This window comes from Phascolarctos cinereus, unplaced genomic scaffold (genome assembly GCF_003287225.1).
Source record: "Phascolarctos cinereus isolate Bilbo 61053 unplaced genomic scaffold, phaCin_HiC Scaffold_726;HRSCAF=1367, whole genome shotgun sequence".
Taxonomy (NCBI): Eukaryota; Metazoa; Chordata; class Mammalia; order Diprotodontia; family Phascolarctidae; genus Phascolarctos; species Phascolarctos cinereus.
The window spans coordinates 33,086,851-33,102,039 of record NW_027556098.1 but is presented as its reverse complement, the minus strand read 5'-3'; the positions used below and the strand labels follow the sequence as shown (position 1 = coordinate 33,102,039).

The 15,189-nt window shown below is 42.3% G+C and overlaps 1 protein-coding gene across 1 annotated transcript in view; it reads left to right on the top strand.

Annotated features, from left to right (window-relative positions):
* Positions 1–14,752, top strand: part of CNGA3 (cyclic nucleotide gated channel subunit alpha 3) — a 69,933-nt gene extending 55,181 nt beyond the window's left edge. The window contains exons 5-9 of the mRNA XM_078146322.1: positions 3,507–3,560; positions 7,450–7,524; positions 9,553–9,660; positions 11,330–11,436; positions 12,640–14,752. Of these exons, the coding sequence (XP_078002448.1) occupies positions 3,507–3,560; positions 7,450–7,524; positions 9,553–9,660; positions 11,330–11,436; positions 12,640–14,054 (1,759 nt within the window). The 3' untranslated portion in view covers positions 14,055–14,752. The remainder of the gene's footprint in view (positions 1–3,506; positions 3,561–7,449; positions 7,525–9,552; positions 9,661–11,329; positions 11,437–12,639) is intronic.
* The last annotated feature ends 437 nt before the right edge of the window (positions 14,753–15,189 follow it).

Sequence of the window (15,189 nt, the reverse complement as noted above, 5' to 3'; positions counted from 1 at the left end):
CTTGGTCTCTCTGCTGAGCTTCCCCCTTGACCCTTCCTTCCCCCCACCCTCAAATTCTAGCCAAAACAGCAGCTTGTACTGGGCAAAGTCACTTCCCCCTCTAGCACAGGGAAAGCTCAGTTGTTGCTTGGACAGAGAGGGCGACAGAAATAGCCAGAAGGATATCTTGCTGGCCTGTCTAGTGCCATAAATAGTGAGAGCTGGGCTGTCAGGCCTTAGTCCATCTGCCAACAGCTTCGGTCACATAGCTTGCTCACAACTGTGTGTGTGTGTGTTCTGGGTGGGATCAGGGACAGGCAGGACTCCGGCTACCTATGCCAAGAGGCTTAGAGCAGGGATCAAATTGACTTTCTTAAGCTGTTGAGGTGGAGGGTGGAGGGGGTGGGGGAGGAGCGATGACAGCTGAATGCATACGTGGTAATAAACACACAAAGACACTCTGTAGGAGTCCTGGGAGGGATAGCTAAGATGTCGGGTGATAGAATCAAAAGTCACAAAGATCTACACAGATTGCAGGGATGGGCTGGAACTGACATGAAATGTAATAGGCCTGAATGTAAAGTCTAGCCCTTGGAGTTAAAAAAAAATATATCAGCCACTCAATTACAAGACTTAGGGGCTTTAATTGATATGAGCTCCCTGTGAGCCACTGTGACATGGCTGCTCAGAAAGTTAATTCAATCTGTTTCACCCATCACATCCTGGCAGAAGACTCCCCAGTTTGCTTCTCCAGCCCTGACCTCTCTTCTGACCTCCAGAGCCACATCTCCAACTGTTCATAGGGCAACCTCAAACTCATTACGCTCCAGATTGGACGACATGCTCCCATTTCTCCTTTTGGCTTCACTGTTCCTGCCTAGGGAAGCAATTTAGTAGCCTTGAGATTATCTGATTCCCTCTGTTGATTTCACCTCTTTAATACCTCTTCCTTTTATTTCTTCCTGTTTTCCCACTGCTATCACCCTAGCATAAGACCATATGCCTGGGCTCCTGAAGTAGCATCCTAATAGGTCTTTTGGACTCTACTCTTATTATTCAATTCAATTCAGTTCAATAAGTGTTTGTTAATTGACTGCTATGTGCAAGGAACTCTGCTAAGTGCTGGGGATACCAGACAAAATCAACATGATCCTTCTCTCAAAGAGCTTACATTCAACTGGAGGAAAACAACACGTCCACAGATAACACATACATGGATATTCTATCCACTCCAATCCACCTTCCATATACATGCCCCCCCAAAATCTTAAATTTATATATTATATTTTTTACTACATACTATATATTTTATATACTATATTATTATATATTATATACAATATATATTTTATCTTATATAATATATAGTATATATAATCAATAATGTCTTGTATATTATATTGTGTTTACATACTTTATTATATACTTTATAAATATTGAATTTACCTATTATATATGTATATGAGTAGATGAGTAACTTGACCAATATATTGGTCCCCATTGCCAACCTAATAAAATTCAAACACTTTTGCCTGTTATTCAAGCCCTTCTACAAACTGACACCTTCCCAATTTTGTCTTCTGTAGCTTACTAAATCCATTGACTCTACATTCTAGACAAAAAAGATTACTTTCTGCCTCCCTACATGCCTTATGTTGCCCCCACCTATGTGCTTTTGCTCAAAAATTTACCTCATGAATCAGTCCTGGGCCCTCTTCTCTTCTATCTCTACACTCTCTCTCAAGGATCTTCTCAGCTCCCACTGGTTCAATAAATTCAGTGTAGTTGGCTCCTTGGGTCTACTTATTCAGCCTTCATCTCTATCCTGAGTTCCAGTCTCACATCACTTACTGCCTGTTGGACATCTCCTACTGGATATACCATAGACATTTAAATTCAATACATCTAGAGCAAAACTCATTATCTTCTACTTCAAACCCATCCTTCTTCCCATCTTCCATTTTTCTGACTAGGACACCACCGATCATTTCCATTGATCATCATTTAATCAGCCAAGTTCACAATTTCCAAGACTTTCTTCACTCTTACCTCCTTCACCCCTCATACCCAAAGAGTTGCAAAGTCTTGCTGATTCTACTATCACAATACCTCTTCCCATCCATATCTTTTTTTCCACTCTTACAGTCACCACTCTTCTTCAAGCCCTCAACACTTCTCACATGGAATATTGTCCATTATTCTCCATGCCTCCAATATCTTTCCTTTCCAAACCAACCTCCACCCACCAACCAAAATGATAATCCTAAGGGACAGGTGTGATTATCTGTCACCCACCCCCAGCTCAAGAAGCTTCAGAGGTAACCTCAGCCTCTAGAATAAAACATGAAGTCATCTGTTTGGCATTTTAAGCCCTTCACAATCTGACTCCAACTTCAATTTCTAGACTGATTTCACATTATCCTCCATCATGCACTCTGAAACCCAATCCACTTGGCGTACTTACTATACCATCTTCCACCTCCAGTCCTGGAATGCTCTCTCTACTTAGCTCTTCTCTTGGAATCCCTACCTTTCTTAAGGTCTGAGCCTAAGTGCCAGCTCCTACCAAAGCCTTTCCCTGACTTCCCCACTTCTTAGAACTCTCCCCATCTCCCCGCTAAAATTACAAATGCATATAGATATATACATATGCACACACATACATACACATATATACCTACACAAAAATACATTTAGACACACATACGTAGATATACATATGCACACATATGCATGTATGCATATGTGTATATCACATGTATCTACATGCACACACATATATTATGTTTAACATATCGAATACACATATAATATTTATCTCTGTGTACATGTAGTTTCTCCAGAGTAGAACGAGAACTCCTTGAGGGTAGGGACTTTTCCATGTTTGTCTCTGTGTCCCCAGTGCATAGCACACAGTCTGGTTTAAAAAATGTTTATTGGATTGAATTCCAGTTTGTTCATGGCCACCTTATGATAATACCCCAAACTGAACCTAACACTTCAGATATGCTCTGACATGTCAATCAAAGTAGAGTCGAACCCTTGTCTCCCTTTTTCTACCTTTTATTGTTGTTCAGTCTTTTCATTCATGTCTGACTCTTTGAGGTTTTCTTGGCAGAAATACCAGAGTGGTTTGTCATTTCCTTCTCCAGCTCATTCTTACAGATGAGGAAACTGAGGCAAACAGGGTTAAGTGCCTTGCCCAGGGCCACACTCATTCTACATGCTATATTCCTTTTAATGAAGTGTAAGAAGGCTGCATTAGTTTTTTGAACAGCCTGCTATACTGGTTCTCTGTAAACATCAACTCAACTCCCTAAGTAGCTTGCTTTGCTGATGAACTCCCTAATGAGCACAGCTGCCAGAATGGGACAGAACACGGCGGAAGCAGGAGTGGGTCCAAGAGACAGGGGAGAGAATGGAAGCCAAGGACTTGGATAATGCACAAAGTAGAAATCAAGGGCCTTGAGTAACTGGAAATAGATTGAAAACTCTCCGAATTCTGTGTTTTATTTACCTCCTTACAGAGGCTGGCCGCTGGCCAGACATAATATCAACACCTGCAACAATGCCAACGAAGAGTAAGTACCCCCAGCTCTCCCTTAGCCAAGTAAACCAAGCCTCCTACCCTCTGTTTTATAACGCCTCCCCCTAGTGGTGACTCTCCTAGCTGTAGAAACTCCTGCTCTTCTCTTTCTCCACCCCTCCAGGATCCTGCTGCTGCCTCCCTCCTAGGAAGATTTCTAGGTAATGGAACTTCCTGTCCTCTCTTTTGAAAGCCATGCTACAAGGTCAAAGCGAGAAAAAGCTAGACCTGAGTCTTCACTCCTCCATGTGCCCCCTGTAGCAGAATGTTTTTCTTCATTATTGTTTCTGCATTAAATGCCTACAACTGAATTTAGGAATCACGGGTCAGATTTCATTTTCAAAACTCTGTAGCTCTTGTCCCCAGCAATGATAGCTTTACATTTTCTGAGCATGAGGCTAGCGAATCACAGCTTCCCCACGCCCTTGACCACACTAAGCCCAGATTTCTGAGGCAAAAAATCAGTGTGATGGGACAGTGGATTGGGAAAGTTAACATTTTTTAGTCCAATTGAGTTCTCCACATTGAATCTTCTTATAGTGAGAGAAGTGCTATAATTATTTAGAATTCCTTGTTATTTTCCATTTCATTCCTAGGATAAGGTTTCCCCTCCCCTTCACTTCCGGCAGGGACCAATATTTGCATAAATTTGCACATCAAATTCAAGAGGCCAGAACTCCAGCATGTAAAAAAAATTAAAATTCATTCATTCATGAAACCTATTTGAATCATAGCCAGACTCAATATTTAAACACACCTGAGACTTCACACATTTTGAAACCACACAGATTTAAAATCAGGAGGAAGAGTGAGCAATGGGGGGGGGAATTTGGAGGGTGTTCTCTGTCTTCCTTCTTTCCTCCCCCCTCAACTGAGAGACAGAGAGATACACTGAGAAAAGCCTTCTGGTATTGGGGTCAAGGGGCATGATGAATTCTAGGTTTAGCTTTGCCAACTGAGTCAAACTGAGACACTGTCACATCTCCCGGCTTTACAGGACAAGGTTGAACTATATATTGTCTAAGGCTCTGACATTCCATAAGATAAATCTATGCCCCAGAGTGGGGCTGAGGCTCCCCACCATGTTAGGAGGTAGCTGCCCCAGGCTACTCAAAGCCAGAAACAGGTGTGGATACAAGTCAGAACCAGGGACAGGTGGATACAGTCAGAAATGATTCTATCAAAGAGGGCAAACTTGATAGAAGCACAGAATATTAAAGAAAAATGCTCTATATGTAACATCCTATCTGTCCACATGAAAGCTCTCTTTCTCTGTCTCTGTGTTTCTTCTGTCTCTCTCTTTGTGTCTCTCTGTCTCTATCTCTCCCTCCTTTCTCTTTTTTTTCCTCTCAAAATTTCAGGGAATTTTTCCTATTGGTCCTATTGCATCTGAATATCATCTCTCAGTCTTGTTTCCAGTTGCTCCCATCGGCCTCAACCAATGCTAGCATTGCCTAACAGCTCTCCTGATAACCTTAGGAGAATGCCTCCTGGTCTAAAAAAAATCTTTCCCTAGTTTGGTAAGGCAGAGCTGCGGCTAGATTTGATGATGGGCACGAGTGTTCTTTCTGGATTCTCAAGGTACTCTAGGCAGTTATCACCTAACAGGCAACAGATGGACTGCAGAGACATCATATTGTCACAGGGCCATGGAAACAGGATGGAGCATTACCAGCCTGACCTCACACTAAGCAAGGAAAACTCAGAATGGGGGCTAGTACAGAATGATAATCGTGTGAATAGCAGCCTCTGCTGGTGAACTGATGCTAGTACCTTAAAGGCAGACGAGGACGCCATGGACTCTGGGATAACTTATGTTGGCCAGGTCTTTGAATCTCACTGGGCAACCTGGAGGTTATAAGTATCATTTTAGAAGACTCAACGACTACTGTTGAGATTATTTGGTGTTTTCTGGTTCTTGCCAACTGACACTCTAAAAAGAGGAGAAAGTTGGACTATACGTTGTCTAAGGGCCACTCTGATATTCTATGAACCAAATCTATGCCCCAAAGTGGGGCTGAGGTTCCCTCCATATTGGGAGTAGCTGCCCTAGGCTATTCCTCAAAGCCTTGCCTTCTGAGCAGCAAACCTCAATACCTGCCATGTAAGAGTTTGCATTTTTACAGTTATTTCTGACCCAAAGCAGGTAGAAGCATAAATCTCCCAAGAAGACCTGCTTCGTGAAGCTTGGCCAGCAGGGATGAGATGCTGGCAGTTTCCCATGAGACTTGGAGCTGGGTCTGAATTCTGCATAGTTGGAAGAACTTTGCCCTGGGAACCAGAAGGCCTAGCTTGTAGTCCCTGCTCCTTTGCTCGCTAGCTGTGTGACCTTTGGGTTTCAAATCGCTCATCAGCAAAAGAAAAAAGAGACTAGAGGTCCTTTCCAGCTCCAAGAATCTGTGAGTCTGTGACTCTGACGCAGTGACCAAAAGCCGGTTAGCCTTGAGGTCCATCAATGTAAGTGACCCAGACACTTTCTTGCTTAAGCTGCCTGATCATTTTACAAAGATTTGAGTCCAAACGAGAGCCCTGAATGTAGTGCTTAAGAGCTAAATTTGTAGGAAAAACTGGAAAATAATAAACACCTTCCTTTCACTCCCCACCCCTACTTTGGGAAATGATCACTTCTGCCTGTGAAGTGCTATTTCCCCCAATCATCTCTTGTTTCTCAAAACTAACGCCTATAATGATACCTACTATTCAGGTAGCGCTTGAAGGTATGCAAAACGCTTTACATACATTGCTTCGTTCGATCCTCACAACTCTGTGAGATGCTATCGTTATACCCCTTTTATAGAAGGGAAAACTGAGAGCAGTTAAATGATTTGCCCAATGTCACACAGAGAGCAAAGGTCTGAGGCAGGATTCAAACTCAGGTCTCCCTGATTCCAATTCTAATTATCTATCCACTGTGCTGTGCTTTCTCTCTAGCAGATGATTCTCATGTCACTAGCTAGAAAGGACCTTAGAAGACATCTAGTCCACTCCCAATCCCTACCCCAGCCTTATCTTACAGGTGACACTACTGTTGCCAATATAAATGAAGTGACTTGTCCAAAGTCCTTGTTGTTTGTTTAGTTTTTCAGTCATGTCAAACTCTTTTTGACCCTAGTTGAGGGTTTCTTGGCAAAGATACTGGAGTGGTTTACCATTTCCTTCTCCAGCTAACTTTACAGATGAGGAAACTGAGGCAAACAGGATTAAGTGATTTGCCCAGGGTCACACAGATAGTAGGTGTCCGGGGATAGATTTGAACTCAGGTTTTCCTTAACCCAGGCTTGGTGCTCTGTCCACTGCACTACCAAGCTGCCTGTCCAAAGCCCTGCAAACATTAAGCAGCAGAGCTGGGATTCAAACAAAGACCCTCTGGTTCCAAAGTGAGCATTCTTACCACAGTGTCTCCTGCTTTTAGGGCCTTCTTCAAAATGACTCGACGTGTTTCAAATAATCTTTCCACTCTGTAGGTTTGGATTCTTTTAGAGCTTCATTTCGACTCCCCCAAAAGGTCCTAGGATGACTTATTACTCCATAGGGACACTCTCAAAACATTTCAAGAGCAGAGGTTGAGAAACAAGTTGTCCAAGAGCAGGGAACACCGGAAATATTTTCTCAACTCTGTGTATTTTGACTTGAAGTCAAGGTGAATGTATTTCTGTTTTCTTTTCCCAAATCAATAGTCTCCTCTCATCCTAGCCTGTTAATGTCAGAGATTGGACCACATAAGCTGGTTGCCTAGACCTACTCAAAAGTTCTCTGTCCCATAAAGAAACATTTAAATCCTCCCCATCCTCTGCCTCTGCTCAGCCTGCTCCCCCCGCAGTAGAATAATAGTCGGTACCTAAAAATTACCTAAAAATTGCTCAATGTCACCCTATGTTATGCAGAAAAAAGGAGGAAAAAAAGGAGAAAAAGAAGGAAAAGGAAGAAGAAAAAAAGGATAAACCTTCAAAGGAAGTAGAGTAAGTACCGGGTGAAAAGGTATTGTGGATAACACCAGGCTGCTGAAAGGTGTTATGAACAATACGTCTTGGACATCGTTAGAATGGTAGTAATGCACTATCCTGTCCTGGCAGCCCCTGGCTCCAAGCTGGAAGACAGCTCTCAAGTGTCCAGGATGGGCTTCCACCATCTTCTCTTCTCCCCTGCAGTCCCTACTTCAACATAGGGTTTCAACACCATACAAAGAGAACAGAGATGCTGCTATTATCGGCAAGGAAATAAGCAGTTCCCAGGCTCAGGAAGATTATTTCCTTCCCAGAAATTGATTGAGGGCTAATGCTTTATGGGGAAAGGACCTTCACCAGAGCCATCAACAAAAAGGAACTAAGACAGGGGTGGAGAACCTGTGGCCTTGAGGCCACATGTGGCCTTCTAGGTCTTCAAGTGTGGCCCTTTGACTGAGTCTGAGTTTTATTAAGGGGATTTGTTTCTATGAAATTTGGCACCCCTGGACTAAGTAAACAAGTTCCTTTGCAAGATAGAGGGAAAGTTAGAAAACCTGTTTGCCCACCCAATGACCCCATCTGTATGACTTACCTGTTTTTGACTGTAGCTCAGCAAACTTGATAGCTAGCCAGTTCACACTCCTCACCCAAGCAACTGCCCACACAGGCAACTTCTTAGGGAAGTTGAATTCTCCTTTAAAGAATGTGGACTCTCTTGGCCCTTGAGGGAGCTTACCAACTTTACTTCAGTTTTGGTGGAGGGGAATCCTGGGAAAACTCCAAACCCATACAAATGAGCATCCCATCCTGCTCTTAAAGTATCAGCAAAGGCAGGCAGAATCTTTGGAAGCTTCTTATCGCACACAAGAACGTTTTTGGCAAAACGTGAGTCCCTGGATTTCAGATGGCATGACAGGAAGATCAACTGTGTCTAAGTGAAAATAAGAATTCTGAATGTAATCCTTAAGAGCTTACTCTGTAGGAAGGTAGTAAAACTAATTTTTAAAAAAGCTACTTTTTTAGAATCATTATTAACTACAAGCATTTATTAAGTACCTACCATATGCAAGGCACTTTGTTAAGAGCTGGGGATGCAAAGGAAAAGGAAAGCAAAACCACTTTCCAATTTCAAGATCCATTTACCTGCTTGAAATGTCTACCTAAATAACCTAGATCATTCATGTAGACAGGGCATGGTACTGAGTGTGAAACCTGTAGGAAATGGCTGTGCCCAGATAAAACCCATGGAATGGAAGGTCTATGGTGTGATTTCTACTACTCATCTGTGTAGCATCTATACTATACTGTATATCTTGTAGGATATACAGTAGGAAGGATATCTTCTATCCTTCTAAATGACAGAGGTGATAGGAGTCATTACTTCTCTGTCATGGATACTCCCTTTCTTGATACAGCAAACAAGCCCTCCTTCATAAGTTTCTGTGACTGAGAAAATTCATCATCTCCTGGCCAGCCTTCTGGTGATGAGCTGAGCCACACTTGGGCTGTTCCTTAGACAACAGATACACAACCTCTGCCCGGACTAGGAGACTTTCTGACTTGTCTATCAGACAGACAGAGACTTTCTGACTTCTCTTGTTCTGGCCTGTCTGAGCTTTGAGACACCTTGGCAACACCTTTGAAAACACAGGGTCACCTCCATACCACAATGAAGCAATGGGCTGACTTGAGGGAAGGATGCTATAACATATGGAATTTACTTCTGTCACTACATGGTTATCCTTTGCAATTGACAAAAAGAGAAAAGGGTCCTGGAATTGAGGCCTAGAAGGGAACTTCAGAAGACCCCTATCTAGTGCACAGTTTCTAGGCATCCCTTCTCCTTAGGAATGCTCCAGTTTATGGCACAAAGTATGTGGAAGTAGAGGGCATTTCCCTGGAGGTGGTATCTTATGTAACTAAGGCGAGTGACCTAATTATCTTTCCAAGAAAGACTTTGGGCCCAAGTGTTCTGAGTCTCCATCTGAACCCCCAGTCCTCCTACTATGCTTGTTAATGTGGATGTGTGTATTTTTTTTTCAGAAGGAAGAAAGAAATCTTTGTGATAGATCCTTCTAGCAGCCTGTACTATAGGTGGCTGACCATCATTGCCATCCCTGTCTTCTATAACTGGTGCATGCTTGTGGGCAGGTATGGAATCTCAGGGCTGGAGGAGAGAAGAAAGTGGTGCCATAGATTAGGAATCAGAACACCTGAGTTCAGCTCTACCCCTGACCAGTCATGTGACCTCGAGTGAGTTACCTTCCCTCTCCAGCGCCCAATGTCCTCACCTCTTCAGTGATGGTGGAGTGGGCACTGGACTAGATCAGAGGTTCTTAAGTTGGTCTGGGAAGAGATTTCGGGAGTTCTGTGAACTTGGATGAGAAAAAAAATTAAATTTATGTTTCAATACAATTGGTCACCTTGGTAATCCTATGTATTGTATTTTATGCATTTAAAAACATGAGAAGAGGTCCATAGGTTTCATCAGATGTCAAAGGGGTCCATGACACAAAACTAGTTCCTTTCAGCTATAGGATTCTATGGTCCCAAGACCTCCTTTTGGACTCCCTACCAAGAGTTGGTCCTAGCTAGACAGGTAGGAAAGACAGAAGATGAGGTTTGGTCTTGTCCCTGTTCTTAGGATAAGCTTAGGGCTTTTTGATACCATTTACCTGAAGATGAAGTAAAGAAAGCTATTAAGGTATGAGAAATAAAGGCAGCTTAGTGACACAGTGGATAGAGCACTGGACTGGGAGTCAGAAAAACCTGAGTTCAAATCCTGCCTCAAATAGCTATGTGACTCCAGAAAAAATTACTTACCATCTCAGCCTCAGTTTCCTTGTCTATAAAACGAGGATAATAATAGCACCTACCCCCACAAGTGATCAAGTGAGATAATATATGTAAAGTTGTTACATGAAAGTGTAATATAAAAGCTGGTCGTTATTAGTATTATTACTGACTGTCACACCTAGGAGCTGACGGACAATGAAGGTTGGTACTTTGTAGTGAAGGAACCGTGACCTCTGTAGCCTTTAGAGGTTGACTCAGGAATGTGCCTGTCTGCATCCTCTGTCCTTCCCTTTCCACCCTTCCCAAGTTCCACCCTCCTCAGTGTGACGATTAAAAATGTTCAAGAGACATAGTTTCTGCACAATTTAATCATTTTATTAATAAGGCCAGCACATTACTAAATAAAAGGATGGTCATTTGGCCGTCTCTCTTAGATTCTCAAACACAAACATGGTGGGCAGGCTCAGGGCTTATATGTTCTTTTGGAAGAGAGTGGCATTCAACTCTGATTGGTTAACACAATCGAAGGTGGGCTATATTAAAATTTGGGGCTGAAAGTGACATCATGTCATCCTTGAACAGAGTCTTATCTCTATACCCAGACTACCCCCAGGTTTGGGCTATCTAATCAAAAACTTTATCCCTGAGTAGATACACAAACCTGAGCAGAACACAATGAGCTTCCCCACCGTAGATAAAATTCCTCAAAAAGCTGGGTGGGGTCTGACTGAGAATGAGGAGAGTTAATTCAATGTCTTTATCAGTAATGTCCTTCAAGAGACTTTTTTTTATTATAAACTATTATATATTATTATATTACATATTATGTTACAAATTATTATTTATTTTTAAAATCATGACTTTAGAAGGAGAGGAGAACTCTGAATCTCCCCAAATTATTGGTTATTAATCATCATTTATCTCATTTGAAAGCCATAAAAATTGACAGCTGGGCATACATTCCTCACCTTCTCTATCTGCAGTAGGAGCTCTGACCTCACCTGTATTTTTTATAATTGCTTAGAGCCTGTTTTGATCAACTTCAAAGTGACCACTTGATGCTGTGGCTGGTCTTGGATTATACTGCTGATGTCATCTATGTTTTGGACTTGCTGGTTCGAATGAGGACAGGTGAGTCTAAGCAAGGTTGCCACATCCTACCATAAGCTACTGAGGTAGGATGTCATAAGAGGTGGCGATTCATGGGAACTTCAGGGTTCAAGGATACACAGGATGGCTGACTCTAAATATTATCTGGATTGACTAAGGAATATAAAGAACATTCGGGGAACACCCTTGACCTGTGAGAATAAGGGCGTCAAGACTAGGTTTGGTCAGCATTTTTCACAAGTGAGGCAATAAAATGCCAGATGTGTTGTGGCCCCTGGCCACCCAACATGATGTAGGACTAGCAGCCCTTCTTGGCCTAGCTTCTTACATTTATATCTTCCCTTGGGTGCTGGTGAAGATTTTTTTTTTTAACAATCCAATCTCTGTCTTGGAAAAAATAAGAGGTAAAGAGGGACATTCACTAGTTGTGTTATACTGGGAAAGTCACTTAAGTGCTTTCTTGCTTCAATTTCCTCAACTGTAAAATGGGGATAATAATAACACCTACCTCATAGAGTTGTTATGAGGATCAAATGAGATATTTATAAACCACTTAGCACATAATAGATGCTTAATAAATGCTTCTTTCCTCCTTTCCTCCCCTCCTCTCTCCCTCCCTCCATTCCTCTCTTCCTTCCTTCCTTCTTTGCTTCCTTCTTTCTGTCTTCCTTATTCCTTCCTTTCTTCCCTCTTCTTTCTTCTTCCCTTTTTTCCTTCCTCCCTTCTTCCTCTTTCCTTCTTTCCTTCCTCCCTTCCTTTCCTTTCTTCTTTCTTCCATTCCTTCCTTCCTTTTTTCCTTCCTCCCTTCCTTTCTCCCTTCCTTTCCCCCTTCCTTCCTTCCTTCCTTCTTTCAAATCTATATCTCTGGAGAAGTTTCTATTTTTATTTTATTTTATTATTATTATTTTTTTTAGGCAATGGGGTTAAGTCACTTGCCCAGGGTCACACAGCTAGTAAGTGTCAAGTGTTTGGTCTGAGGCCAGATTTGAACTCGGGTCCTCCTGACTTCAGGGCCGGTGCTCTATCCACTGTGCCACCTAGCTGCCCCTGGAGAAGTTTCTAAACCAGAAATTCCCTATACTAATGAAACCAAAAGTCTAGACTTCACCCCTGACCATAAAGAGGGCTTGGCTATGGTAGCTGATTGGCTCTGCCCTTATCCTACATCCTCTTGTAGAGGCCACATGATCTCTCGAATGACTAAGTGATCCCTTTCCTTCCTAGGCTTTCTTGAACAAGGTTTAATGGTCAAGGATGCAGAGAAACTCAGAAGGCACTACATGAAGATGTTCCAGTTCAAGTTGGATGTACTCTCTCTGGTCCCCACTGATCTGGCTTATTTAAAAGTGGGACTGAACTATCCTGAGTTGAGGTTCAACCGCCTGCTGAAATTTGCCCGGCTTTTTGAATTCTTTGACCGCACTGAGACTAGGACCAACTATCCTAACATGTTCAGGATTGGAAATCTTGTCCTGTACATTCTGATCATCATCCATTGGAATGCATGTATCTACTTTGCCATTTCCAAGTTTATTGGATTTGGGACTGATTCCTGGGTTTACCCCAACATCTCTATCCCAGAATACGGGCGCCTGTCCAGGAAATACATTTATTGTCTCTACTGGTCCACCCTGACTCTGACTACCATTGGGGAGACTCCACCGCCTGTCAAAGACGAGGAGTACCTTTTTGTGGTGATTGACTTCCTGGTGGGAGTGCTGATCTTTGCCACCATTGTGGGTAACGTTGGCTCCATGATCTCCAACATGAATGCCTCCAGGGCTGAATTCCAGGCCAAAATCGACTCCATTAAGCAGTACATGCAATTCCGAAAAGTGACCAAGGACTTGGAGACCCGGATCATCAGATGGTTTGACTACCTGTGGACCAACAAGAAGACGGTCGATGAAAAGGAAGTACTCAAAAGCCTCCCAGACAAGCTGAAGGCCGAGATCGCCATCAATGTGCACCTGGATACCCTGAAAAAGGTACGTATTTTCCAGGACTGTGAGGCAGGTCTCCTAGTGGAACTGGTCCTAAAGCTTAGGCCTGCCGTGTTCAGCCCTGGTGATTATATCTGCAAGAAGGGGGATATTGGGAGAGAAATGTACATCATCAAAGAAGGGAAGCTGGCGGTAGTGGCCGATGATGGCATCACTCAATTTGTGGTCCTTAGTGATGGAAGCTACTTTGGGGAAATCAGCATCTTAAACATCAAAGGGAGCAAATCTGGAAACAGAAGAACAGCCAATATCAGGAGCATCGGGTACTCTGATCTATTCTGCCTGTCCAAAGATGACCTGATGGAGTCCCTCACTGAATATCCAGAAGCCAAAAAGGCCCTGGAAGAGAAGGGACGGCAGATTCTCATGAAGGACAACTTGATAGATGAGGACGTGGCTGGCAGTGGAACAGACCCAGTGGACATGGAGGAGAAAGTGGAGAGACTGGAGTCTTCCCTGGATAATCTACAGACCAGATTTGCTAGGCTCCTGGCAGAATATAATGCCACCCAAATGAAAGTCAAGCAGAGACTCAGCAGACTTGAGAGCAAAGTAAAGAAGTGTGGGAGCGACTTGTCGGATGCAGAGAGCATTGCTGATGGAGATGCTGAAAAAGCTAAGGACAAAAACCAATAAGGAAATATGCTGATGGGTCTCATTTTGCTTAGTCGTTTACAGTATGGGTCAAGTCATATTCATATATGTACCCAAATACATATACATATACACATATGAGCACACACATACAATTATTTTTATATGGAATTCAAGAAATTTTTAGACTTTTTAATGATCTTATATATAGAGAAAAAACACACAAGGGAGTAGTAACCAGGGGACGTTCTGGTTGGAGAAGTCATGGAAATGGTGAATGATCTTCTCTTTGGAGGTCTTCAAGCATAGGCTGCATAATTACTCCTTGGGTATGTTATAGTGAAGATTCCTTTCATGAATGGGTCTGTCTAGTTCCAAGGGTTATTCACTTTCTTGGGGAGATGGACGCCTTTGGCAGCACAGTGAAGCCTTCTCTGACTAATGAAACATGTTTCAAAATGTATAAAATAAGACATATAGAATTACAGAGGGAACCAATTATAGTGAAATATAGCTATCAAAATCTTTTTTTAAAAAATCAAATTCATAGATCCCAAGTTAAAGATCCATTGGCTTCTAATGTTCCTTCTAATTCTCAAATTCTATGATTCTATAACATCCATAGATGTTTCTTGTGAACAGAATATAGAATATTGTTTTTCTCTTTCTTCCCCCTGAAAAGAAGTTTGGGTTATTGCTAAGTGAGGGTAGATGGGGCTCAATGAAGATAATGACTGTGCTCTGACAGTTGGGGATTCATTCTTTGATTCAAAGGCTCTTCATGAGCTTGGAACATGCCTGGCCAACCTAAAGTTGGACACAGTCATGGTAAGAAAGAGGTTCCTATCTGTGGAAAATGTCACATACCCATCTTCGGGTACTGGGCAGATAAACTATATGCTAGAATTATGAATTAATAGAGCTCCATAATGAATTTTGGGACACAAATTTTCAAAAATCAAAGTCAGGAGACACTTCCAATTGGGGCCCAGGCTTCCCTTAAATTTTTTTGTCATGGACAAAAAACATGGACATTTGTCATGGACCCCTTCAGCAACCTGGGAAAGCTTACGAACCTTTTCTCAGAATATATTTCTAAGAGCATACTGTAAAATACATAAGAATACAAAGAAAACTAATTATCTTGAAATAGTTATCAAAACATTTTAAAAGTGTT